Source organism: Nasonia vitripennis, chromosome 2 (genome assembly GCF_009193385.2).
Source record: "Nasonia vitripennis strain AsymCx chromosome 2, Nvit_psr_1.1, whole genome shotgun sequence".
NCBI classification, from domain to species: domain Eukaryota; kingdom Metazoa; phylum Arthropoda; class Insecta; order Hymenoptera; family Pteromalidae; genus Nasonia; species Nasonia vitripennis.
The window spans coordinates 32,390,652-32,418,031 of record NC_045758.1 but is presented as its reverse complement, the minus strand read 5'-3'; the positions used below and the strand labels follow the sequence as shown (position 1 = coordinate 32,418,031).

Sequence of the window (27,380 nt, the reverse complement as noted above, 5' to 3'; positions counted from 1 at the left end):
AAACCGTCTTTTTACAGTCAAGTGTATAGATATATTGTTGTTGAAAAGAGGCGAGCATGTCGGATCAGCTAAAGTGATTGCACTAGCTTTCACCGCAAATTTATCGTTCCGAATTAAGAAGTACATAAGAGGAAATTCCTCTCAAGGAAATTAGAAAAGCCCCGGCGCGCGGATCAAAAAGCTCTCCCCCTATGTCCCTCTCTATATCTCGCTAAGTAAGACAAAATCCTCGCCGACAGCGAAAAACCACGCTCGTAAGAAGCCTTTAATTTCTCTAATCACTCTCTCTCTCTCTCTCTCTCCGACTCTCCCCTCCGAAACTAGCCCTATATCTCTCTATACATGTATACATGCCATTACACCTCCGCCCGCGGAATCGTCGATAAACAGAAAGAAAATCAAAGCTCGACGTCTCCGATTTCCCGCAAACGCGCGTACGCGGCCTTGACTCCTTATATAGCACACTATATACCTATATACATATATACGAGCTAGTGTATATAACGGGGGCGGTTTGACTCTTGGCTATAGGAGAGCGCGCTTAGAGGCGACCCCTCGGATCGTTTTTCGAGCGCGTCATCTCCGAAAATGCAAGGACCGACGGGGATGCGACTGGCTGGGGGCCGCCGCGGTGACTCGAGCTTTGTGTCGCTGATATCGGACGTGTGTGTATACGAGGGGTGCATACGCCTATAGGTACACTCACCGGGGATGTGTACGTCAAGCCGACTCGGTCAGCGCATCAATCTCGGCTATGGCCGATGTGTCTTTGCGCTTGTCCCGATGCAGTCGACCGGAGACGCGCGAAAGGAAGGAAGATTCAGCGCGGATAATGGATAACCGAGGAGGAAGTTCTCGATCGAGCTGAATCAAAAGTTTCGCGTATATATCGATCCGCGTGAGAATATAACGAACGACCCAGTCGAATAACTACAGCACTATTATTGGAGAAAGAAAAAATAAAGAAAGAGTCGACAAACTCCGGCGCCACTGTACCTAGCACCTATAGAAGTAGCGTATAAGGGAGGTAAAATCGAGCGACCCCTGCGTGACATCATCCCCCCAGCGCTACACGCTTCGTTTCGCCGGCTGCTGACTTCTGTCGCCTCTGGACCCCCCCTTAGATATAGGTACGGGCGCCCCCGCGACGCCAGCAGTGCGCCAGCTAGAGATATTCTCTCCCCTTTTGCGGGACGAGACACACGCAAGCAAGCAACGACTGCGCGACTCGAACGGGGAGACGAGCAGTCGACTCCGACGCCGCGTCGCCACCTCTCTCTCTCTCTCTCTCTCTCTCTCTCTCTCTCCCTGTGTACGACTACTACCTTTAATCTTTATCAATCCGAGCGTGCTCTCTTTTTTTTGCTCGGCTTTATCTACGCCCGATAAGACCGGCGACGCTGACCGCGGTCGAGTCAGTTTTTTTTCTCTTGAATATTTTTCGGGGCTACACTCTCCGATTTCGAAACATAAATCTCAAAACGATCCGCCGCATGAATATCACGGAAAAGCCCCCAACGCGCGGCGCGCAGGAAAATCCAAAAGCCAAATAATTGCCGATAAATCATCTGCCGCCTCAATTAATTCCGAAAGATTTCCCTCGAAACTTCCGCTCTTCTTGAATCTCCGCATCAGCCAAGAGCACAACCCTAAAACTTCTCTCTCGATATTACATACGATAACAGTCGACTCTTCTCCGTCTCGTCGGAAAATCCATTCAATCTGTAAATGGCGTATACAAGTAGGTGATGCCTCGTCCGAAAGTAGATGAAGATTTCCCGGATGACGGGACAACTGCGCGCATCTCAGCCCCTCGCTATATGTAGCCAAGGAAAAGTGGAAAAGTCGGCACTTTTCCCTTCTCCCCATCTATATACAGTCGTTTCCGTCAAAGTGCTCCCTGCACTATCCGTCGTATATATATGTATGTCTCTCTGTGTGTACAATTATCAGCCGTAAATCGGCTGTATACGAGCCGATCGAGGGCAGCGATACACGCGATTTTATGCGCCGGGCTGTACCTTCCTTTCCGTCGGCCGGCTGTATTTATGTCTTTTTCTCCTGCTTGCTCGTACGTATAAGTAGGCTCGAGTGCGTCACTTGGACGAGATAAACGCGCTGAATGTGCGCGCGTGCGGCTCCGGAAAATATGGACGCCGGGACTTTTCTCGTTTGCGAGGAGAGGAAGGAACTTGCCAATTAATTCGACTCCATACCGGCGCCACGTGCGGCTGATATTCTCGTGCTTTCTTCTTTTTTCGTTGTTCATGATGCGATCGAAGCAATTTTATCTAAAACAAAATAGCAATAATATACGATGAGTCGCGGAGAAAATTATTTATACGTAAACAGGCGCGTCACACACGCATTCATCAGAAAATCCCCCCTTGTCCAATTCACTTTTGCCGCTTCTCCCATTTGCTCAAGTAAAGGTATACATACAATCTACCCGGATCCACGGGATTATGTAAGATATTAGGAAGTAAGATATGGGAGGGTTGTACTTCGGATGAGAGTAGAAAGTTCTATTATGCCATTCGCGTGGGATAATATCGTCGATTGCTCGGTGTGTGTGTATATGAGCTGTAATTTTTTGTGGTTCAGCTTATTCTTTCCGATTTATAGGTACTAGTCCGCGCATACATTCAATTAATTGAAATTTAATCGTGTATACGAATTCGCGTTGTCGAACAAACGAATGACAAATTCACTCCTTCCCGCCCCTGTCCTCGTCCATTTTCAAACCCACGAGAGAGCCAGCTCGACCCACCAATACAATATTTCCTCAAGTGGAAGGGAGACAAGATAAAGACTCAGCGTCACGTGCAGCGTAGCGACGCCGTGTCGAGCGTGTAGGTGGGCTCGAACAAAGGTAGTTATGAAGCGCTGTACAGGCCGCAGGTGGGTGGAGCCAGTGTCTACCTGGCTACGCCACACCTACTCGATCGATGATCGTTCCCATTCGCCTGCAGCACCTTCGCACTCGACCACTCACCTGTCGTCGTCCTCGCTTCGCTTCTAGATAGGTGTGGACAGGTGAACGTCGGCCGGCCGAAATTATGTACGATGAAGCTTATTGCTTTCGGCGAGAATCGACGAGACGAGTTGTTTTCGTTGATTTATTGATCGGATTATTTTTTTTTTTTGCAGGTGCAGAGACGACGGCTATCTGGAATCGACGATTCGACGGAGTGATGAAGAGTGGAGACGACTGAAAAAAATAAATGAAAGACTGATTTGTTGATATTAATATATTTTTAACGAGTAAATATTTCGTACTTGTTGTTATAAGCATTTCGAATAAAGAATATACCTCACAATTGACTCACGTGCCTCCTTTTTGTTACATGAATTTTAATTGATTGCGAACTGGAAATTTCCTACGAGGAGCTCGCATCACGAATCGTTTCCAGGCTCTGAAACAAACAGACCGTACCGTTATATAGGTGCACGAGGTTACGACATACCTATAGCTTTATAAGACTTTTTCTGAAATTGCGTACTTTGTGCGTTGCATAAAAACTACCGCAGTCTTAAATTTAGGGAAGATAGGTATCAGTTAACACGGAATTTGTTCAGCAAACTTGCAATTTTATTGATTTTTTTTACCTTTTCATTTTATAACGTGAGAACAAATTATAAAATATGTGATTTTACAATTCAAATTAAAAACTTCATAGGCTTACTCAATCAATAATACTAACATTAGATTACTCATACCCACGACCCTGTGTGTTACATGGATTTGAAAAGTGACTTGTTGCCGACTCTATATTTTCTTATTTTTTGATATTCAAGATGCATAAATCATAAAGTTTTTAAATACAATTTTTTTTAATATTCACGTTATACAAGGTGCGTAATTCTGATAGCAAATGAAATATTTTGATATGGTGAATGAATCTGTGATGATTTAAAGTAACATACTCATTATTTTTATTGCAATATATACAGAATATGCTATTAAATTGCGCATCATTCTGTGTGCTTTCTATGCATATAGTTAAGTGTTATACCAATATTAAGTCTAAGATTAATCAGAGTTTATATACGTTAGTTATAAATTTAACTTAGAAGCTCTTGCCGAGTATCACCTCTAATAAAAATAATTTTTACTATTTACAGGGACATTTTACAACAACCTAAGGCAAGCTATCAAACTCCCGCTTCACACAATACTTAGCATACAAATACAAATGATAAATATCGTCAATAATATGCATTTGCAAAAATCAATAGAAAAGTTTTTTCGTCGTGTATATAAAAAAAAATGAGTCCAATCGTTACATGCCCATAAAAACCTTTCATTCGTTAGGAACGTAAATGATGCATAAAACTGTTCCAGCAGCAAAAATGCGTTATTCGTACAAAAAATAGCTTTTTAGGCTATCGACTTCTTTAAACTGCAGTCATCACATTGAAAATGCATGAAAAATAACGTCTCATCGGAGTACAACTTTCAATATGCAGTTCCACGAGATGAGCAAATAAAATTTTGTCAAACGTCAGTCAGGATTGCGAAAAATGCATTATAACAATATTTTTCTTCAACAAACTACATTGTCAACTAAAATTCAGTAGGAGATAAGCTTTTGATTGGAATCAATCGTGGTGTATGTAATAATCTAGGACTTCGCGGTGTTCCCCGTAACGTACGCGTCGAATTGACTGCATTGGCAGGTGTACTATTCGCTATTATCTTTCGTCTAACAGGCTTGATTGGTGTCTTCATAGGTGTCTTGCCGCCTGCCCTTTTAAGTACTTCATCTGGTAAAACAGAACTACGTAGTTCGTCTCGATTATCCAGATGTTCTTGAAAGTTTCCATATGAAGAAACCGAAAGAGACGTGTCATTTCGCGACTTTCGCTTCAATTTTCCCATGCTTGGTTTCTGTCAAAAACAAGAGATTCCGTTAATACAATGTATGAGTCATGAACATTTCAAATTTAGTAACAAAATAATTTTACCCTGCCGCTTCTCCTGACTTTTGAACTAATGACCTTATGCTTTTCAGCAGTACCAACTACTCGTTTTTTATTTTCTGTTGTGTTGGGTGATTTATCATAAGGCAACTTTCTTTTAGCCGCTGGAGTAACTCTCGACATGTTTGTTCCTGGAGTACGCAATCGATTACTTGCAGGTGTCATTCGAAGCATGCTAGCACAAGGTGTCCGTTTTGAAGTGCTGAGTGGCGTCTTTTTAGCGGACCTGTCTTTTGCCTGTTTCTACAATGTAAATTCATTTTTTTAATCAAAACATATACTCTAAATTCATACAAGAAGAAAAGTTGAACTATAGTTTACGCACCCTTGCTAATTTCAAGTTTTCCTTTTCTACTTCATATTTTTCTCGAGCGTTATCCATAAACTCTCTCAAAGTGAATCCATGAACTAAGAAATTCGATTTATGGATACTTTCATATTCATCAACCAAATCATGCAGCTGACTTTCCAATTTTGGCAGTTTCTAATAAAAATGTTAGAAGCGATTAATAGAGCATTTTCTATGGGCATTTGATGAATCATGTGATGTAAATGTCAAACCTTTTCTGCAGCCTTTCTTTCCTTTTCCTCCGCCAACAACTGGCCTCCTCTATTGTGGTACCGATCTGGATCATTAGCTCTTTGATCTAGTTCTTTCAATTTCTCGAATTGGACTTCCCATTCATGTAAGAGCTCAAAGAGTTTTCTGTAAAAACAAAAATTTTGAATGCACGAAAATTTTTCATGTTGTTTCGTGAAATAAAACTTTTTTTACCTGTTCGCATTATAATATCCACGTAAATTATCTGCTTCCATTTCATGCAATGTTAATAAATCTTCTGTATAGGTTTGACATTTCATGGCTGTAAATGCTTTCTTCTGAAGTTCACCATATTTGCATAATTTCCACAACGATTCAATTTCGGCGCGCATTTTGTTAACATAATTAGCAATGTTTTCACTTCTTTTCTCTTTACACCTTTTTATTTCAGCGTTAAGCTAGAAAATAAATAAAAATACTTTTATTATAATTATGAAAAAAAGAATTATTCTGTACTTGTAAGCTTTATTACACTTACAGCATTTATTGTAGCCAAACTATAACCGGAGTGAGTATCAAGAAAAGCTTTACGGACTTCTAAAGGTTCATCTAAATAATCCCACAATGCAATCAATGATTCTCTTTTATCTTGAGCTTGAGATTTTGCATGTTCAACTTGATTGGTTAACCTTTCTTTCATATCTTTTAATTTTGTCATGTTATTCTGTGAATAAATAAAGTTACCATGATCATGACAGACCATCATTTCAAAGTCTAATGCTGGACTGATGCCTAGTTCTTCCATCATTTTAAGAACCAACCTCCTAGTATTATCGAACAACTCTGTACGTTCAACCTGAAAAAAGAGATTGAATGAATAAAGAACATATACATGAAATCAAATATTGCAGCAAGTATTTTATCTAATCATAAAACCTACCATTTCAGTTTTTTGTATCTCTATGTAACTTTTAAATTCATCAATCTCTTCTTCTGTAGGAAGTTTGGATTTAAATCCAACAGGTTTGTTTCCCAGTTTTTGACAGATTTCCGCTTCCTAAAAAAAAGTCAAACATCAAATCATAAGCTTCATTCAAACCTAGATAAGTTTTTGTAAATGCAGCAAAATGATGAATTTACCCTGTCTGTCAATTTTTGAACAAGTTCCAACCGCTTCTCTTTTTCTTGCTGCAGTTCCTCGACCTCTTGCCTTAACTTGATCTCCAACTCCATTAATGGCAAATCATCATAGCTGTCTGCCACAAAGTTAGTACCCAATTCCTGTTTTCCAAAAAATTAAAGATAAAATTAATATTCAGTAAAAAGGTCTCATAAAGAAACCTAATGAAAGAAAAAAGTAATCATACTTTTGATATTTTTCTTGCAGCTTGGGCCATGGCTTTGACGCTTTTTACGAGATTCATCTTCTTTTGCACAGATTCGTTCACCATTTCCTTCATTAAGCCCTGCATTACAAAGAAATAATTTGATCACAGTACATAAATAAATAATTACTAGCAAAATTCATTTGATGTTTAAACTTACAAGTAGATGATTGAGAACTGTGTCAGCATATGCATTCAGTATCTCTGGTTTGATACCTGTTTCCTCCCATATATTGAAGAGCTCTCCTATGTCTTTCTCGCATATTTCCTTGGCCCGTTCGATAGTCGATGCCCTGAAAATCATATGAATAACTTTGCTTAAAATATCCGAAAATTGCACATTAAGCTTCTACAGTTAATATGTTGTACTTATAACAAATCTTCGAAAATAATTATTCACATTTAAATCATGAATAAATAAATACAACAGCAGCCAATAAAAGTGACTAATTCAACAAATCCGTGCATCGCGTCGGTTACTCCACGTTTGCCTTCATTTTGGCTTCATTGAGCCCTGACAGTGTTATCATAAACAATGGTGAAACCACGCGCTATCCAAACTTCAGTTTTACAACTGCACCGAAAACTCCATAAAAATCATCGAAAGAACGCAAGCCATAACACGTTCTCACCCAGTACACATTGAGCAAGGCCCTTTTTATCGATCGCAAAACACCTCGCATTTTGGCGACACCTGTTCCACTGAGGGCCTGAAATTCCCGTATAGTCGCAACGATCTCGAGTAGTCTCAGAGTCAATAATCATTCTCCGATCGATGCAACGGTTCCTCCTCAAAACAAAGCCGAGCCAAGCGTGCATTATCCAAGCACACCCATAATCCTCGAAAACCCTCTCCTCGGCGTGACGGTTGACAAGCGAGCCCGCAGCTCGGCCGGCCCGCAGCGTTGAGAGAGACTCACCTGACGGAATCCATTTTCGCAGGTCCTCTCCTCCTTGGATGATGTGAAGCGAATCCTAAAACTCGACCGCTGCAACCTCGTCCTCGTCTGTGGCTGTCCGATGTGGCATCCGCGCGATCCTGATGGATGGGGTCCTAGATCCTGTAGGGGAGACAAGAGTTGATGGGCACACCGCTCGCGTTGTCCTCTTGCCGTTTGGGATCGTATACTAACGTTTATCTTTTGAATTCCATGGGGGCACGCCGATTGGCTCGTCCTATTGGCCGACTATGTTCCGGGACTAACCTGAACTGTAAGCGTGACGTCACGCGTGGTGCGTTCGCAAAGGCAGACGGTTTGAACTACACTTATTTATGCATAATATATATATATATATTTAGTTTTTTTTTTATAAAAAACCCGTTTTTTAAATTTTTCAACAGAGTGCGTTCAAATGATACTAAAATCGCGATATTTTGGAATTGTCGAACTTAATGCAGTTTACGTTATTAAATATGATGCAGTATTATGACTTGAGTGTTTCACGTTTTAAAATTACATTTTTGAAATCATAATTTTTTATCCAAATACATTTTACAACTTCAGGCTGTATAATAATTACAAATAAGGAAAATACAAAACTAATATACAACACAATCAACGTTGCTCTTCGCCGTAAATAAATAAATAAAACTCAGCAATGATTGATCGCAGCTCAAGTGAATTATTCTCCTGCATTGCGATACTTGCCTTTTCACACGTTGCGCAAAATCCGATGCTTTTACGAAAAGACCTGTGGAATCTATCGCACGAATTCCCGCGCGATTTGGTGAGCGGCACGCGTGTTTACCGCCGGCCTTAGCTCACTGGCTTTGTTCCTTAGCTGGCTGGATTTTTACGTTCCTGGGATCTTACTTTTCTGGGCACTTAGGGATTTGTGATAGTTTACATTCGGTTTCGTTGTTTTGTTTGTAAATTGTGAGTTTTTAATGTTTTAAATAGTTTATCTAGTTGCTAGATTTCGTTGCATTAGCCCAGAATACTAAGATGGTAAGCATATCCTTCGCACATAGCTATCATTTGTTGACGCTGCAATAATAAGTACACATGCATAATATCGTATTGTGTATGTTGATTTTTAGAGTCGACCAAGTTCGCCTGCGCCTAGTGACAGGCACGATGCTATGACATCGCCTGCTCCAGACTTTTATGACCAATTTGAAGACGAGTCCAGATTAATTGGTAATGTGAGCGATGTTGTCGAAGATGAGGTGGATGGAGAGGAGTTGTTTGGGGATAACATGGAGGCGTAAGTTATTTTTATTACGCTATAAATCAAAATATACTACTGATATTTCTAATTTATAATTGTCTTCGCTTGTCATTTCAGTGATTATCGACCCATGTCAGCCCTGGACAGATACGATCCTAATATGGTGGACGATGAGGACTATTCAGAGATGTCACAGGGAGAGCGTGCAGCAGCTGAAGCATCTATGCGAAAGAGAGATAGAGCTGCTGGTATACGAGATGACAAGGATCTTCTTTATGGTAAGTTTTGAAAAAAATGATTCATTGACTTACAAAGCGTGAGAAATTTGAAAAATCAATATTGCAATATAATGCACGACCTTTGCTAGATGAAAGCGATGATGAAGATATGACAAGGAAGCGTCGCTTGGCTGAAAAGGCTGCAACTGGAGAAATTGAAGATACTGAAGTATGTTTTAATGAATAATTAAAATTGTATAATAAAGCTTATAAAACTTATTAACTTTTCAATTATTTTTACATCAGATGATTGAATCCATTGAAAATTTAGATGACACCAAGGGTCATTCCATTAAAGAATGGATCTGCATGCTTGCCCCTAGGAATGAAATTGCAAACAGGTTCAAAAGCTTTCTAAGAACCTACACAAATTCTAAGGGACAGTACATATACAAAGAGCGTATTCGACTCATGTGTGAAAGCAATCAGGTAACATTTATTTTCAAAATGAATCTTATATTCGAGTCGTTAAAAATAAAGTTGTGCTTATGCAATGATTTTTTTGCAGGCAAGCTTTATAGTCGAATTTCCACTTCTGGCAAGTAAAGAGCATGTGCTTGCATATTTCTTACCAGAGGCTCCAGCTGAAATGCTGGAAATATTTGATGAAGTTGCTAAAAATTTTGTTATGACCATTTATCCAAGTTATGACAGAGTTACTAAGGAGATTCATGTGAGGATATCAGAATTACCACTCATTGAAGAATTGCGTACATTTAGGTAGTATTTGAAATTTCAATTATTTTATTATTTGTCTGATAAGACTATTTATCTATTCTTTAACAATTTTAGGAAACTTCATTTGAACCAATTAGTGAGAACATTAGGTGTTGTAACTGCAACCACCGGAGTCTTGCCACAGCTGTCTATTGTTAAATACGATTGTAGCAAATGTGGATACACTTTAGGGCCATACACTCAGACACAGAACCAAGAAATTAAACCAAATAGATGTCCTGAGTGTCAAAGTCTTGGACCATTCATAGTAATTTTATTAACTTCATTATTTTGTTCTACTTCGAAATTTCAGTAATACTTGCGTTTACCTTATTTCTAATTTTTGTCAACAGATCAATATGGAGCAAACTGTTTACCGAAATTATCAAAAAATTACAATCCAAGAATCTCCTGGAAGAATTCCTGCTGGTAGAATACCCCGTAGCAAAGACTGCATTCTCTTATCGGATCTTGTTGATCGTTGTAAACCTGGAGATGAAGTAGATTTAACTGCTATTTATAAAACCAATTACGACGGATCTTTAAATACAGAAGAGGTAGATATATCAATTTGACATCAAACAAGGAGCTGCAAGAAACTTATTGTTAGTTCTTATATTTATCCATCATGATTTTTTTTTAGGGATTCCCAGTATTTTCGACAGTTCTTCTGGCCAATCATTTGCATGTCAAAGATTCCAAAGAGATCGTAGATTCTCTTACAGAAGAAGACGTGAACAATATTTTGAAATTAAGCAAAGATCCACATATAGCGAATCGTATTGCAGCAAGTATTGCTCCTTCCATTTATGGTCACAAATTTATCAAAAGAGCGTTAGCTCTTTCAATATTTGGTGGAGTCGCTAAGAATCCTGGTAAGTTTTTTTTCCCCAATGCTATAATCAAGCAAACATTTCGATAAATAATCATTTTTTGTTTATTGCAGGTATGAAGCATAGAATAAGAGGTGATATAAACATACTGATTTGTGGAGACCCTGGAACAGCTAAATCGCAATTCCTCAAATATACTGAGAAAATTTGTCCAAGAGCAATTTTCACAACAGGTCAAGGTGCATCAGCCGTCGGTTTGACCGCTTACGTTAGAAGATCACCCATGACCCAAGAGTGGACCTTAGAAGCTGGTGCTTTAGTTCTTGCTGATACCGGTATATGTCTCATTGACGAGTTTGATAAGATGAATGATCAAGATAGGACGTCGATTCACGAAGCCATGGAACAGCAGAGTATTTCGATTTCCAAAGCAGGAATTGTCACGTCCCTTAACGCGAGATGTGCAGTCATTGCTGCATCTAATCCAATTGGTGGAAGATATGATCCCAGTATGACATTTTCAGAAAATGTAAGGTCTCCCACTAAAAACATATTTGCCAAAACTGTTAATTTTGTCTCAAATAAAACCTTTTGATTTCAGGTCGACTTGTCAGAGCCAATTTTATCTCGATTCGATATTTTATGCATTGTTAAAGATGAAGTAGATCCCATGCAAGATAGACATTTGGCTAACTTTGTTGTAAATTCACATATCAGACATCACCCAACTAATTCAGAGAGAACTGTGCCATCGCAATTAGAAGCTACAGCAGAGAAAGATCCTGATGAATTCGAGCCATTAGATCAAGATGTTTTGAAGAAGTATATTGTATATGCCAAACAAAATGTTCATCCGAAATTGAGCAATGTAGATCAAGATAAAATAGCAAAGCTGTACAGTAAATTAAGGCAAGAGAGTCTGGTATGTATAAACATTTTCAATTGGAATATTTTTAAAGATATTGAAGAAGAAAATGAGTAATCAAAACTATGCATTTTTATAGGCAACTGGAAGTCTTCCAATTACAGTTCGACACATCGAAAGTATTATTCGTATGTCGGAAGCGAATGCAAAAATGCATCTTCGTGAATATGTAAGAGAAGAAGACATAAATCTTGCGATTCGAATGGAGCTTGAAAGCTTCGTTGAGACGCAAAAGTATTCTGTTATGAAAGACATGCGACAAGTAAGGCTTTGTTAATCTATCAAATATTGTTTTTAAATTGCGTCAGAAAGACATCATTTTTTATTTTATTACAGTCGTTACAGAAATATTTGACGTTCGAGAAAAATCATAATGAATTGCTGTACTTTGCACTTCGCGGACTTACATTAGATAAACTGGCATTCAAAAAAGCTACAAGCAAGCATCACATAACTTCGGTCGAGATTCCTGAAAAAGAATTATTGGAAAGGGTATGCCAATCATTATGAAAATTCATACGTATGAATACTTTTTTCAATTATAGCTTTATTAACAACTATTTTATATTTAATTACAGGCTAAGCAATTCAAAGTTTACAACCTTACACAATTTTATAAGAGCAACATATTTAGATCCAACGATTTTACATATGATCCAAAACGAAAAATGATCATCCAAACTTTGCCAGCTGTGGATGAAGATTAGAATTTAAGTTATTGTATCAGCTGTTTTACTTAAGTCAATACTTTTTAATATGATCCTTATTTCAAACTATAAATCCGTACATTAAGATATCATCAAAATGATCTATTTATAATCATTTTATCTATCGTTTTAACTGTAAGGCTCTGTTTTAGCTATACAATTCATTAAAATATCACTATTAATTTTAAATATAAATATTTTTGTTGTAAAAAGATATTGCAATATTTTTATAAAAATATATCGATTATGTGTATCGAAATATTTTATTATTTCATCCCTTGTTCAACTAATTTAGCTAGCCCAAAAATATGTTTTGGTTGAATAAAAGTACAATTAAATTTAAGAATATTTGTATATTTTTCAGGGTAGTATTGACAATTTTTTACCCAGTCTCTTGTTGAAGTAAATAAAACCATCTATCAGTAAATACACGTAATTCAGACATCTGAATTACAGTCTTGTTCTCGGCTGTTAGAGTAGCAGACAACTATATGTATTTGCATACTTTTTTTATGCAATTATTAAATAGTGTTGATCACAATGTTTTAGGTTTAAATTTAATTTAAAAAGATCTAAATTCGAAATTGAAGTAATAAAAAAAGATAGAATTTTTCTTAGAGCTATCATTTCTTCTTGTTAGAGCTAGATTTCTTTTTTTTATTTGTTTTCTTTTTACTAGCAGCGCTACTACTGCTAGAGCTACTGCTGTTGGAGCTAGTCGAGTCACTTGAATCCGACTCACTGTCTGAGGAACTGCTGCTGCTGCTGCTGCTACTGCTGCTGCTACTACGGCTACTATTGTTGCTGCTGCTGCTACTGCTATCACTGTCACTGTCACTGCTTGCGCTGTCCTTAGCCTTGGATTTTTTGTTTGTTGGCTCTTCTGTATTGCTGGCTTCATTATTGAACCTTAAATATAAAGTTAATTTGTTATGTATCTCTGTGTAGCAGGCACCGGTATGAAGGTACAATTGTTAAGATTTTTAAAATAGGAGATTCTTACCTATCTTCTGGCTTTTTTTCCAAGGCTTTTTTCAGTTGAACAGTGCGAGAATTGCGATGAAGATATTTCCTTTTTCCTTTGCATTCATAACTCCAATGGCCCATTTCAAGACATTTTTGGCAACGAACTTTTTCCAGAGGATATGGATTAGCGCTGAAATACCAAAAATAGGGATGAATGTCGTTAAAAGTAATGAATTTTGTGATGCATTTGACAAAAATATTATATCACAATCGGAAAAATCGATAGATATTTACAAAAAGCATAACTGTGTGACAGTATAAACAAGAGAAAATAAAGTCTGTAGTATTTACATTCATGCTCATCGTAGAGTATATATAGAGATCGATTGAGAAAAATAGAGTAGAGTTCTGTACATTATTTAAAAAAAAATCAACCCAAACATTAACTTACCTTTTTTTTCCGTACTTCGAAACTACTTTTGTGGTACTCATGTTGTGTATACAAACTTCAAAACATAACCTCAACTTGAACGGTATTGAGTACCAAGGTCTGTGATGGCGTTCAAGCGTGCGGTGGCGGATTTGTGTATTGGCAAGTTCAAGCAAAAGTGGCACCCCTAGCGGTAGGCGACCGAAGCTGTGAAAGGCATAATAAGCATAAAGCAGACGCTATTAACGAAAATGCGTACCAGCCGTACAGGTACAGCGCGAGCGCGCAAGTGTGGCAACTGTTACATACTAAAATAAAAAATGCTGCCAACTGTTGTATAGTGAGAGCGTTTCCTAAGCAGACTAAAAAGCGCTATACTTACCTAAGACGAAAATCACATAATTCGCGTGCACTCAATTAGCAGACCGTCGACAATGGAAGTATACTTAAAAACCTGATCGAGAATAAAAATGTTGTGGCCGTGATAAAGGTTTGCCGACACAATTGCACTGGAGTTGAAAAATTCTTCATCTAACGAGTGTGTCTACGGATCAGCTCGTCATAAGATGAAGGTTGCATCTAAATTAATGGATACTTGGTGAGATCCCAAGATTTTGATAGCGCGAGATAAGTTTGCATGTAATTGGCAATTCAACGATACCGCAGCGCCAAAAAGCCCATGCTAATTTCCATAAAGGGGCGAGTTTTCGAAGCTGAGCAACACCCGATTTTAATATATATATAGATAATAATGCACACTAAAAAGACTAAAATCGGGTTGGTCACAGCTTTGAAAACTCAGCATCTTATGGAAATTAACATTGGCTTTTTGGCGCTGCGCTATCGTTGAATTGCCAATTGGTTTGCTGCAGATAATATATGTAACGGATGCAAGAATTAAAATAAAATCATATACAGTAGGTTATATAAATTATTCTTTTATTATCAAAGTCAGTTTTAAGTATGATACATTATTTTAATTTGTACAAAAATATATCTACATCTGGCTGTCACAGTAACCCTAATAACACAGACCGTATTTAAAACTTTTGCGAGTCGTAAGTTGACGACGTTTATGAAACGTCTCTCCACTTTTTTTCCAACTTTTCACTAGGTCTTGGGTTATTGGGGCCATCGTAGCCCTCTATCAAGTAATCTACCACGAGATCGATATCGGGTAGTGTGAGGCGAGATGCGCCCGGTCCGAGCCGCAGCACGAGCTCTTCTAACGCGTGTCGCCTCTCTATTTTTTCCTTCACTCTACAATACTTGGACCTAATCAAAGGTTGGAAGCAAGGGAAATCTCGCTTAGCCAGAGTTGTTTCGAACGAGCGCAGGAATTCTTCGTGCCTCTGAAACTTGGACAGTTTTTCCTCGCTCAGGAAGAAATGCACGTGGAACAGGGTGAAGTCGTTGTAGAACGGTAAGCTCTTCATCTTCATAATTTCGGCCGCGCATTGATTCCTGTACTCGAGCAATTGCGGTGTCTGCGAGATTAACTCCAAGTCCGTATCGTCGAGTTGTTGCTGCTCGATGAGCTCGATCGCGGTCATATGTCTGACCATCACTTTAGCCGATCCTCTGAAATCTATATCGGTCAATAGCTGAAAGGCGGTGCGCCCGCTATCGTCCCTCAGCAGTGGATCGGCTCCGTAGCCCAGGAGCGCTTCGATACTTTCCTCCGCCATGTGTCGGCAGGCGTTGTGCAATGCCGTCTCGCCTGATTTAGTCCTGGCGTTCACGTCGGCGCCGTGGGTGATCAGCTGATGGATCGTATCTTCTATGCCGTAATTCGTGCAGGCAAGGTGAAGCGGATAAGCTCCCTCTAACCATGTCCTTGAATTGACGTTGGCACCGTTGGCGAGGAGCTCCTGCATCTGTGGCAAATAAAAAAAAAACAAAAAGTTACATATAAGTCTATATCTCAGCGGCACTCGATCAAGTCTGATGAGAAAATGAATAAAAAATATAAACTTACCATATTAGGTTTGCCCTTAAGGGCTGCGTAGTGCAACGCTGTCTTGCAGTCTTCCCCGAGAGCGTCAATCTCTACGCCCCTCTTTAATAATATGCGCACCATTTCGGGATTGTCGTTGAGGCCCTTGGCTGCGAAGTGTAGGGTCGTCTCTAGTCCCTTCTCAAAATACAGTGGATCAACTCCCAGTCTGTCCAGTAAAAGCTCCGTTATTACATGGTTGCCGGTATGTCGCAAGAGCGACTCTCGTAAGAAAGCTTGTCCTTGTATATTTAATGGGCTCAAGCGCAAAAATAATTCATTTACTACCAGCTTGGACACTCTAATCGAAGGCTCGCTCTCGTAAGTGGACCAAAAGAGCCTAGTATAGCCGGATAAATAATCGGGCTTGAATAAGCCCAACAACTCCTTTGTAAGCTTATATTCGGAAAGCGCTATGGCGGTCATCAGAGGAGTCACAGAGTTGACTGCACCTGCTCGAATGAGCAGCTCGGCCGCTTTTCGTCGTCTGTTTGCGATGGCGAAGAGTAGTGGTGAGCATTTATCACTGCTGAAATAAAATTTACATGTTAATTATAATTGTGTATATTATGTTAACCAAAAGAGTGGCCGCATATTATTTTGCGAATCGAGATACTTCAATATTACTATACTATTTGAAAGATGCGTGCGCAGACGACGCCGCGCCGATCGCGACTCGAGATAGACGCCGGCCGACGCCGCGCCGATCGCGACACGAGAGAGACGCCGGCCGCCGCGTCGTCCGATATCTTCGATAATGCGCGGAATACAATAAATCAAGCAAGCGAAGAAACTGTAATGCATAATATAATATACACACAGAATTCACTTGTGATATATAATTCATTGAAAAGTAATCGCGATTGTGTATAATATCTAGCTATGCTTACCTTCTTTGCGGATCCATGTTGATGTTGCGCGCTAGTAATAGCCGGACCATGTTTAAATTGTTTTTCTTTATCGCGAAATCGAGGCATGTCATCTCATCGACATCAGCACAATTTATATTTACTTGACAATTGTCAAGCAGGCTCTTGACTAGCGTGACATTATTGTGCCTCACTGCCCACATGAGTTTTCTGTCGAGTTTGGGCAGCTTCGCAGTCGCGTTCTTTGACGACGATTTAATTACAAACAGTCTAGGATCAACAGCCATTTTGCGGACGATTAAAAACGTACTTTGTTGCGAACTGCGAGTGAAATATCCACGAGGACGGAGCTGGTTTGTGTATATACCTTGTATACGGAGTAAACAGTTGGAGTCTCAAAGTACAACTAAACACTGCGAAAACTCGAGAAGTGAACTGGAGCGCGTCTTGCCGACTACTGATCTCCTTCGATCTTCTTCCCTCTGCGAATCCCTGCGAATAGCATCGAAGCGTGGGTGCAGAGGGGTGGCGGAAGTCGGGCTCGTAGAGCGGAAGTAACGCTGCCAAGTGCGAAAAATGTAAACATTCTGAAAATGCACCGAAAGTAACAGACACGAATAATCATGTTGTTTATGCATAGGTATATTTTATTAAAAATTATGCCATTATTAGTTTCCCTAATGTCTATAAGTCTATTAATTTCGGAGCGTTTTCTACATGTTTACTTTCGAGGCGGTACGTTCGCATCGCTGCAGAGCGGCCACGGAAGACAGGGTCGTAGAACGGAAGTAACGCTGCCAAGTGCGAAAAATGTAAACATTCTGAAAATGCACCGAAATTAACAAACACGAATAATCATGTTGTTTGTGCATAGGTATATTTCATTAAAAGTTATGCTATTTTTAGTTTGCTCTATTGTTAGTTTTCCTGATGTCTATAAGCCTATTAGTTTCGGAGCATTTTCTAGATGTTGATTTTTCGTATAGTTGGCAGCTTCTTCGCGTCCCCTCTTCCCCCTCTTCTTCGCTCCGTGCGCGTGGCATCATGCGCACAGGTGACAGGTGCACGCATGCAGGCACCGCGTGACTGCACATGCATCAAGTGCACGACGACACCTATTGGATACTCACCGTCACGACAACTGGTTCTGCTTTACCGACAGACCGACTATACCGTTGCCAGCTGGTTGTCCCCCGCAGACCAGATCAGTTATATGCACATTTTTTGCCTTTTGAATATCGCGCGTCGATTTCGTTAAAATACCAAAGTAACAATACGCAATCGAAACAATATACTGGTTCCACTACAGATATAAAATGTATTTTTCTTGCGATATTCGTCAGCACGAGCTCACGCAAAAATGTGTAAAAGTCGAAGTTCTCGAAGATTTGCTGCAGAGTAACGAGTTGAAAATTCAGAAAAAGAAAACAGTACTGAAAGTAGAAAATTCAGAGTTGGTGAGAAAGCATAATTTAGTTGTATTATAATATATACGTATAGCGCGATATAACTTACTGTATATGTATATACTTATTGCGCAGGACAAACTTCACGATAGAGTTTGGAGCCTTGAGAGTAAAATGTGCGATGAAGTTTGGGATTTTTCGAGAAAGCACGACTTCGATACGATTGTGAACAATTATCCTGATATACCGTGGGATTTTTCGTTCGATTGCGACTGCGAAGGACCACGCGCCGAGAAACCAGTAGAAAGTGAATATTTTTTTTTTCAAATTCGTTTTGTTCATATTTTTTAAAATTAATATACAAACTTCTATGCACATGCCTGTATATTAGCTGTTGAAGATCGCACGGAAACTCGACTACTATTACTCGAGATTGAAGATCTCAAAGCAGAATTGGAAGCACAAAGGGGCTACGGATTAAAAGAAGATATGATAAGACTCAAAAGGGAACTTCGCGAAGCCGAGGACGGAACTCCAGAAATGCAAAAGTATTTTAATCGTCGTATGCTATATACGTACTCACTTATACCGGTTTTCGGCGAATAAAATAACCGAATAATGAAAATGTCGACTCTCTCGGTTTTCAGGTTGAGAAAAGAAATAGACGAATGCGAAGAGCGGATCGTTAATTTGAAAGAATTGAACAGAGCAAAATTCAGTTATAATTATGACTTTTTCAATGACCATATGCTGCCCGAAGACAATAACGTATCACGATTAAGTCCTGCGTCGACCACTTGCTCAGAAAGGATTAAATCCTGTATTTCCAAAACGCCAGAAGCTGGACCAAAGTCGAATAATAGTAAATTCAAAAGGAGATCGCCACAACCGAAAGCCAAAACCTCAAGTACTGGATCGCACTTTGTCAAAGCTCGTGATTTTATGAGCGATATCGAGAATCACACGGAAATCGATAATCCATACCAGCTGCACTTTGCATCAGGGAGCACTACTGCAGTTACTACTGTGAGCATATAATTTTATTTTTGTCTAATTTGCATGCGTTGAACTTTTAATGTATAAAAGTCAATTATGTTATTTTTCAGAATGAACGAAATAAGAAGAAATTCGTTTTCAAAGAGAAAAGTACCATCACACGAAAACAAAAGCGTTAATTAAGCAGGTAACCGTGTGTGTATAGTATAGAAGCGAGGTAGTATGCGAATAAGTGAACGCAATTTTATAATACATACGTATATTAAGAAATATTATCATACAGTTATCTATGTCGTCATTTTCATATAATATACATTGAATTACAGTGATTGAATTATAATATTACATTCTGTGAATAATACACACAATATTGCGCCCTTCAGGCTATTATTCAACAAGTTTCACAATATGAGAATAATGTGCTATCAATCTTTTTTTTTTCTTATTGACGTGTTATCAATTAAATCTGTCGTTTTTACGGCACGGTTTTTTCGCTTTTCTTAATAAAGACTGTTTAACAGTTTACAATAATAAATTGCACTCGTGTAGCTATTATCTGAAAACTTTCTTGTAGAAAGCAAACGCTGCATCTTTTTGTTATTTAATACGAAATCACGTTGAGTGTAACAAATGCACATTTGTACATACACGCGGTAGCGTAGATAAAGTATTTCTGTTATTTATTTATTTTTTTCATACTTTGTCATTTTCTTATCTAAGATTTCAACCAACAAGAACTTTTGTCGCGGGTTTTCTGCCCTGAGGTACATGAAGGATTACATTGATTAATTACAACTTCGTTACTCTGCCAAATCACTATACTGAAACAAATTATATGATCGTGAATCCTTAAATGTCAATCAACTAGGGTAATTTACGCACACTTGTTAAACCTTGTGCTGACAATTATCTAATAATACTTGTACACAATTTAGTCAATAAAATTTCAAATTTTCGAATACTTTTTATTTTTATAAATAAGCAACTGAAATGCCGATTGAATAACGAATTTTAATCTTGTGATTCTTATCGAAAAAAATTATCGTCAGCACTAACATTAAATAACGGAGACTGAAAATACACGATGCGCAAAGTTTACTGTCGTTGTCTAATTTAAACTGCAGCGGATAATTTATACGCGAAAAAGTTGCACTTGCCTTATATTACACTATACATACTAAAAGTAGATGTAAGTCTTAGTTTTTCATTCGTGTAAAATAACTCCATTACGGTTTTCATTGCATGGAGTGAAAATACAAAATCTTTAATCTCTCGGATTGCACCTGTTGTTCGTTGAATTAAAAACATAATAAAATATAATTCTATTTAGCATTCACCATGTTAAAATGCCTTCGTCATGTCATGGACACTTGAATCATCGAAGGAACGTAGGTGCTCTTGTATTTATATACTTCTAACCATTTTTAGTTTTCTGTACATTAGCCCAAACATGGACAGTATTTCTGTGAAAAAAGTTCAGTTTTTTCTACAAAAAAATTTTTATTCGCATATTGAACTGCGAACATTTGCAAAATGAAGCACTTTTATAAAAACAGAAAAATTTTGAGTTTCTTTACAAAACTAATTATGTGTCTTGCTTTGCCAATTTGATTTGAAAAATTTGTTCAGGTTGAACAAAACATTACTACAGATGAAAAAGTTTTGCCCTTGAGAAGTCGTATGTTCTACATTGCAAAAGCTCTTGTGGCAAATAGTAGCTAATCAGCATCAACTATTCCAAAGACTTTATAGAGTAGCTACTTTAGTAAAAACCACTTGCAGTGTATTCTCGTAATGAAAACTTACATAAAAAATTGATTAGCAAGTTTATAACAAAATATTATCTCTCTACAACTTCTTAAAGCACAAACTTTTCTGTATTCAATCTTTTTAAAACTTCAATACGTTTCCTTCCATCTGGTTGAGACTTGACAGCTCGCACGAGATTTTCTTTAATTTTAGGTTAACCATATCTTAACATTAATATAAAATTTCTTTTACACTTATCGAAATTACAAATCAGCTAATCATTGTATGTATGACCTGTAGAAAATTATAAATATCCATTCAAAACAAGAAATGCTTAGTGCATGAACGAAAAATTAACCTTTTCATGCATGAATTATACTATAGTAAAAATTTGCAACTAAAAAATTCATAAATTTGAATTTTTAAGTTTTATTTCATCAGTACACTCTTACATCATTATTAATCGTATTTTCGAACTTTTTAGTACATGGACAATCATAAAAACATTTGCTCACAAATATATTCTTCATGCACAAAGAAGTTAAATATTCTAAAACAGTCGAGAGGGCAACGGTTGCTTTCAGCTTAAAATTTTAACATCTTACTTTAGCAGGGAAAAAACATCTCTGTTACTTTATCTCAAGTAAAATGATCAATGTAGATAAAATCTTGGAAAATTGCAAAGTTGCATTTTTTCCATTTAGATCCTAATGATACAACATAATAACATAAATACATACATAACGAAGAATAATACAATTCAGGGAACGACATCTAGATTACTCCCTTCATTTCCAAATACTTAAGCTTTTTCTATGCTTAAAGCACATTATTCAGCTTCTTTCTACAATTCCTTCTTCGAGTCTTGAAAATATAACGAAGAAGTCTTTAAAGAAGACTTTAAATGTTTCATTATAGCTATGTATGTACAGAGATTTGAAACTCTCATGTAAAATTCTATAAATAGGATGGAAAATCGATTTTCGTTTGTGCGCATACAATTCTGTCAAGCATACAGTAAATAAAATCCAAGATTAACAATATGCATAGAACTATATGCAAGAATAATAAAGTAATTTTGATAATTTTCACGATACACAGCCATTGATGGATTTTAAAATACCGCAGTTAGGATTCATTGATTTAATTCAAGGAAAATTCATGAAAAGGAAAAACTGAATTTTCAAAAGATTTACTCTTAATGAACAGTTTTTCTTCATAAAAATGAAAACTTGTTGCATAGTAATGTAGAGTCTAAAATATATGAAATGCCACTCATGGTGAAAAAATTTGTAATCGTAAGTTATACCGTAAAAATTAATTATGCTTGCAGTTAGTTATAGCTCTTCACTAGAGTCGTATGTATGTGAATACAATAAGACAAGTTTAAGATTTTTACCAATAAGAAATTATATCAAAACACTGATAATGACACATTTACCAGATATACATTAATGCATACAAGAAAAGTTTCTTTGTTCGAGACAAAAAGTTTTCAAGAAACATAAAATTGATCAAATTATTTGCTTTCTATTTAAAACTTTTAACATACTTTTTTTCAAACGAATAGAAGAAGATGAAAAGAATAAACTGAGAGGCGAGGAAGACCAGCATAAGCAAACCAACTGACCAGCTGTGGTCCAACATCAATAATACAATTGCTAACACAATTACTGTCGTGGAAAAAAGCTTAGTCGTCAGCAAACCATAGTTCAAGACGCAACATTTCTTAAATCACTTTACACATGTTCAACATAGTACATATACATCAAATCAACGTATTTTTAGCACACAGAATCTAATGCTTAACATTGGGTACATAAACATATGATGAAAGAATATTTGAAGAAATAAAACAAAATTTGAAGATATAAAGCTTTCTAATAATTCATCATTAACGTGGCTAATTTAACTTAAATTTGGCACCCTTCATTTGTGCTTAGCAAAAAAATATAGATGTATAACAAATAATGGTCTTAGTTCAGACGACTCGTTACATCCAAAAGTTTCGTGATTGACAGCTACTTAGCCTAGTTTTTGGCCTTTCCTAAATGAAAATAAGGAGATAGAGTTGTGCTCTGTAGCTTCTTGTTCTGCACTTGAAACGATAGCTTCGTAATTTCAACATTAATTGTATAGAGCTACTACTGTATAGAGCTACCTACTGAAAATAAAATCGAAAGCTTCGTTCGGACTTCAATGTATGTGAAGATGAATATAAATGCTAAAGTATTCCTAAATAATATTAGCGTTGCATTTTCAAAGTAACGTTATTTATTTGAATTTGCGATAAACGTGGAAAAGAAAGCAAATGGTCGTTTGCCTTCAGAAACGAGGAAATTTAATCACACAAATTTGCGAATTCGAAACGTGTGTATGTATCTGTGACGCATGGATTGCCCAACTTTAGAGTTAGTTGCAATACTTGCATAGTTGAAAGACTTGCAGTAATAAAATTCTGGCACTTTAATCATTTGATCGATAGCACTACAATGGTATTAAACTGGCTCGATCGATGGAAAACAATGTGTGTGGCCTGCGGCGCGTCTCGCCACAGCATACAGTTCAACAAGTTTACTTTCTTTATCTGTTTTTTTTTTGTCGCGCCGTCGAAATCAAGAATTTAGAGACAATACGGATACTCTCTTCTGCTTCGAACCAAACGTCCGTTCGCTCCTAAACCGTTCGTATCATTTAGAAAAAAATTGACGCTCGTTATTCGATAATCTTCAAAAATATTCTATAGAGTTTTCCAAGTCAAGACCCGCTTGATGAGAAAATAAAACAAAAAGTCTAGTACAATTTCACAATAAAACTTCGTCGAGCGAACACGTCTACGTACAATTATTCGAAGCAAAAGAGAAGTGACGCGTTTAACTAGAAATTCCCGGCCTCTCTTTACAAACTAACGCAATATCAAAGATTTTTTTTACGGCTATTGGGTGTCTCTGGCTCATGATCTTGTTACATAGACCTGTATGGGCCCTGCATCTTGAGGAATTGAATGACGAGCGATGGTCCACCTGCAACGATCTCCGGCGGTATCTGCGACAGGGGACAATTCTCAATTGACATAATACTAAGGTTCGTGCAGAGCGCCAGCTCAAACGGCAAATTGTGTAGGTTCGCGTTGTCGTTGATGTAGAGACAGTCGAGGTTCTCGAGGGTACCGATCTCCTCGGGCAGATAGTTGAGGTTGTTCTCGCCGACGCTAAGATGTGTGAGGTTCGTCAAATGGCCTATGGCCCTCGGCAGCGAGGTCACCTGGTTCGACTGAAGGATCAGCTTCTGCAGGTCTCTGAGAAAGCCGATTTCGTTGGGTAGTGACTCGATCTTGTTCTCCTCGAGGTCAAGCACTCGCAGCTTGCTCAGGCTGGCTATACTGGCAGGAATTCGTTTCAACAAGTTGTTCGACAAAATCAGAATCTCAAGATTCTGCAAGTACTGAATGTCGTCCGGGATCTTGACCAGCTGGTTCGTGCCCAGGTTCAGCTCGACCATGTTGATCCAGGTGCCAGTGTCGAGAGGTAAGGCAGTCAGCTGGTTCTCCTTCATGTTGAGTTTCGTGAGGTTCTTGGCTCGCGAGAAGATGCCGTAGGGTATCTTGTCGATCTTATTGTGCTCGAGATTAATGGAATAGACGTTGGTAAACTGGGATGGACCACCGGACGGGTAGGCCGTGAAGGCGTTCCTCGATAGCGTGATCGTCTTGAGATTGGATAGACTCGAGAGGAGGCCGTCGGGCAGCTGCGAGACCTGGTTACCTTCGACGCTGAACTCGTCCATGAGCTTGCAGTTGGCCAGAGACTTGGGGATGCTGGACAGACGATTGTACCTTAAACCTAGTCTGGTAACGGACACGAGGTTACCGATCGTTTCTGGAATATCCAGAAGCTCGTTGTGTTGCAGATCGAGGGTTGACAGCTGATCGCAGTTGCCGATCTCCGCGGGTAGGTGCTCCAAGTGATTGTGCGAGACGTCGAACGTCACGAGATTTGTAAGTTTGCCAATACCGGCAGGAAGCTCCTTGATTTTGTTCTCTCTCAAACTCAGCATCGTCAGGTTCGTCAGATTGCGTATGTTGTCGCTGACGTATCTGACTCGATTAAAGCGCAGGAAAAGCGTCGTCAAAGAGGTTAGTTTGTAAACGACATCTGGAATCTCATTCAGCTTGTTGTGCCTCAGATCGAGAACTTTTAACTGTTTCAGATTCTCCAGAGTGTCGGGTAGGCTTGTCAGCGAGTTCTCGCTGAGGGCCAGTGTCTTCAGATTTGCTAGGCACCCTATCTCAGGAGGAAGAGTAACTAATTTGTTGCCGTAAAGATAGAACTCGACTAGATGAGTGAGATCCCTCACACTGTTTGGAAGATTTGTTATGCTGGATTTGCTGAGGTCGAGCCTCTTGAATCCCTCATCTCTACATCTTATAAATTCTTTGGCAACATCCAAGTCAGCCTGTATAGGTTTACCTTTTTTTGCTGTGGGCTTGGGCTTGTTAGATTCTGGATGTTTGACTGTCACAGTCTTCTTTGTGTCGCTGGAAGATATGGAGGCGCTGGATAATTTCTTCTCCTTTGGCTGCTCCTTAACCTGTTCAAAACAATACAAATTAACTACTGTTCATAAAGAATCATGATGCATCATAGAAAGAACAAAAGAGATAATCATTTTTGTATGTCGAGTTGTCAGTGCATATACAGTCTGTTAATCAATACGTTAATTGTGATTTGTCTAGCTAATTATACTTGCTGAATAAATCAATACATTGTATTGCCAAAGAGAGCTGTTCCCTATAGAAAATTTATCAGTATTCAGATATTTGCTCAACATTGTGGAAACTCATAATTGATTGAACTTTACAAAAAAATACGTTTGCCTCATATCAATTAATGGTCTGATAATAATTTCCATTTTGTTATGATGGGTAAAAAGGAAACCCTGCGCTATCACAGATAAAAGAAAATACATAGGTACAGACTTGCCAGAGGTAAAATTGTAACAGCTTAAAATAAGCCCAAGCAATTCGATGTTATTGATCCTTCTTTTAATTCTAAACTTAATGTAACCAAGAGCAGCTTGGATGGGTTTAATTGAATATCCAGCACAAAAAGATAAGCTCTGAAACACCGCATGGAGTGCACAACTCCAATAATTGAAATCTAAAAGCAGCTGTATAACCCAAGGTCCCACAGATCAATCGCTGGTACAATACATTTCACACAAAGCAATCAAAACCATGAAATAATAGTTTGGTCATAACAACGCAAAGAACCCTGAACCTGCTCACTCACCTGAGTACTTGCATCTTTGTTGGTAGACTCTCTGAGGAGGTCGCATGCCTCGGGCATGTTGTCGCTGGCCGTAGCCGACAAACCGCAGCCCTCGAGGTACTCCGGAATGTCCTGCTCCTTCATGTAAGCGCTCGCTCGAGCAGCGGCCTTCGCCTCTCTCTTTCTCTCTTGTTCTTTCCCTTTTTTGTTCACGGTCTCTTTCTCTCTCTGCTCCCCAGCGACAACTGTTTTTACCAACTCTTCTCTCAGCCTTGGACCCGCGCACACTCGTCTCTCTCTCTCTCTCTTTCTTCTCTCCTCTCGGGGCGTCGCTGCACCAGGAAGTCGCTCACGACATCACAGTATCACACACAGAGCAGCAGCCAGACACACGGAGTCTTCTTTTTCTCTCTCTCTCTCTCTCTCTATCTGCTTGACGACGTCCACAAGTATTGATATTATCGACGAGACGAGGTCCTTGGTGTCCCTCTCTCGCGAGTGGAAGTGCGCGGCGCAAACGCAATGGCACACACACGACGCAGCAGCACGTAGCAGAGCAGCGCAGCTATCTCCTCGTCGCTCCGTCCTCCTTTTTCACTGGGCTTTGTTTAGCTAACGCCGTCCTTCTCTCGTGCGCAGCTGGAGAGAGCGACGCGCCGCCACCAGACGCGAGCTATGTGTGTACGCATACTTATACCGCGCCGCGATTCCCCCGCCGGCCTCCGTATACCTATACGCGAGTATAATACTTTACTATACTTGCTGCGCTCTGTCCACCGAAGGTCGCGAGAACCCGAGAGTGGAGTGGAGTGACTAGCGAGAGAGGGGGAGGGAGGGAGGTTGAAAATAGCCGCACGCGCGCGAGAGGGTTCCAGCTGTTTTTGTAACTCGAGGAAGAGATCTGCTCTCCCTTATTCTTGGAATTTTCGTGGTGATTGGCTTTTCTTCTGGTGGGGTTGGCGATTATGGACAGGATTTTCCCGTGGTTTTCCCTCGATGGGTACGCGTCGCGGTTTTTCATGCAGACTACTTATACTGTTGCTGATTACTTACGTACCAAACATTTTTATAAATTGTGAAAACACAGAAGTTTTCGACTGGCCCTTACTTATTCGTGCAACGCTTCAACTCTCCCCGTGTCTGTGGCAGTTGAAAAA

The 27,380-nt window shown here is 38.9% G+C and overlaps 6 protein-coding genes and 1 long non-coding RNA gene across 10 annotated transcripts in view; 3 read left to right on the top strand and 4 right to left on the bottom strand.

Annotated features, from left to right (window-relative positions):
* LOC116416361 overlaps positions 1-4,259 on the top strand; it is a 28,897-nt gene extending 24,638 nt beyond the window's left edge. For all 3 annotated transcript variants that reach the window (XR_004226803.2, XR_004226804.2, XR_004226802.1), the window contains exon 2: positions 3,151-4,259. This is a non-coding gene — a long non-coding RNA (uncharacterized LOC116416361). The remainder of the gene's footprint in view (positions 1-3,150) is intronic.
* On the bottom strand, positions 3,589-8,069 carry LOC100120202 (protein regulator of cytokinesis 1). Its single transcript, XM_001603812.6, has 11 exons — positions 7,830-8,069; positions 7,070-7,202; positions 6,892-6,990; positions 6,665-6,805; positions 6,465-6,581; positions 6,063-6,380; positions 5,759-5,982; positions 5,545-5,689; positions 5,309-5,467; positions 4,969-5,226; positions 3,589-4,891 (listed from the first exon to the last, which is right to left on the bottom strand). The coding sequence occupies exons 1-11, from the start codon at positions 7,841-7,843 to the stop codon at positions 4,568-4,570; spliced, it is 1,932 nt and encodes a 643-aa protein (XP_001603862.2). The 5' UTR covers positions 7,844-8,069; the 3' UTR covers positions 3,589-4,567.
* A 531-nt stretch (positions 8,070-8,600) lies between these two features.
* On the top strand, positions 8,601-12,755 carry LOC100120235 (DNA replication licensing factor Mcm2). Its single transcript, XM_008206670.4, has 14 exons — positions 8,601-8,858; positions 8,951-9,117; positions 9,199-9,359; positions 9,449-9,528; positions 9,606-9,788; positions 9,868-10,079; positions 10,152-10,344; positions 10,430-10,633; positions 10,720-10,951; positions 11,023-11,438; positions 11,511-11,831; positions 11,914-12,096; positions 12,171-12,326; positions 12,413-12,755. The coding sequence occupies exons 1-14, from the start codon at positions 8,856-8,858 to the stop codon at positions 12,539-12,541; spliced, it is 2,640 nt and encodes an 879-aa protein (XP_008204892.1). The 5' UTR covers positions 8,601-8,855; the 3' UTR covers positions 12,542-12,755.
* Positions 12,362-14,228, bottom strand: LOC100120258 (zinc finger CCHC domain-containing protein 10). The gene is made up of 3 exons (XM_031924430.2): positions 13,959-14,228; positions 13,545-13,697; positions 12,362-13,450 (listed from the first exon to the last, which is right to left on the bottom strand). Exons 1-3 carry the CDS (start codon positions 13,997-13,999, stop codon positions 13,165-13,167), a joined length of 480 nt encoding a protein of 159 aa, XP_031780290.1. The 5' UTR covers positions 14,000-14,228; the 3' UTR covers positions 12,362-13,164.
* A 622-nt stretch (positions 14,229-14,850) lies between these two features.
* On the bottom strand, positions 14,851-17,297 carry LOC103315871 (putative ankyrin repeat protein RF_0381). Of its 2 annotated transcripts, none has more exons than XM_031924427.1 (3): positions 16,824-17,297; positions 15,916-16,459; positions 14,851-15,814 (listed from the first exon to the last, which is right to left on the bottom strand). In XM_031924427.1, the coding sequence occupies exons 1-3, from the start codon at positions 17,087-17,089 to the stop codon at positions 15,011-15,013; spliced, it is 1,614 nt and encodes a 537-aa protein (XP_031780287.1). In that variant the 5' UTR covers positions 17,090-17,297; the 3' UTR covers positions 14,851-15,010. The 2 variants fall into 2 exon arrangements, with proteins under 2 accessions (XP_031780287.1, XP_008205044.1); XM_008206822.3 differs by having other exon boundaries at positions 15,916-16,462; positions 16,824-17,294.
* Positions 17,298-17,926: 629 nt separating this feature from the next.
* Positions 17,927-20,228, top strand: LOC103315841. Its single transcript, XM_031924429.2, has 5 exons — positions 17,927-18,259; positions 18,344-18,515; positions 18,600-18,756; positions 18,856-19,234; positions 19,315-20,228. Exons 1-5 carry the CDS (start codon positions 18,119-18,121, stop codon positions 19,381-19,383), a joined length of 918 nt encoding a protein of 305 aa, XP_031780289.1. The 5' UTR covers positions 17,927-18,118; the 3' UTR covers positions 19,384-20,228.
* Positions 19,447-26,960, bottom strand: LOC100120349 (leucine-rich repeat protein soc-2 homolog). The gene is made up of 2 exons (XM_001603948.6): positions 26,245-26,960; positions 19,447-25,543 (listed from the first exon to the last, which is right to left on the bottom strand). Exons 1-2 carry the CDS (start codon positions 26,365-26,367, stop codon positions 23,918-23,920), a joined length of 1,749 nt encoding a protein of 582 aa, XP_001603998.1. The 5' UTR covers positions 26,368-26,960; the 3' UTR covers positions 19,447-23,917.
* Positions 26,961-27,380: the final 420 nt, after the last annotated feature.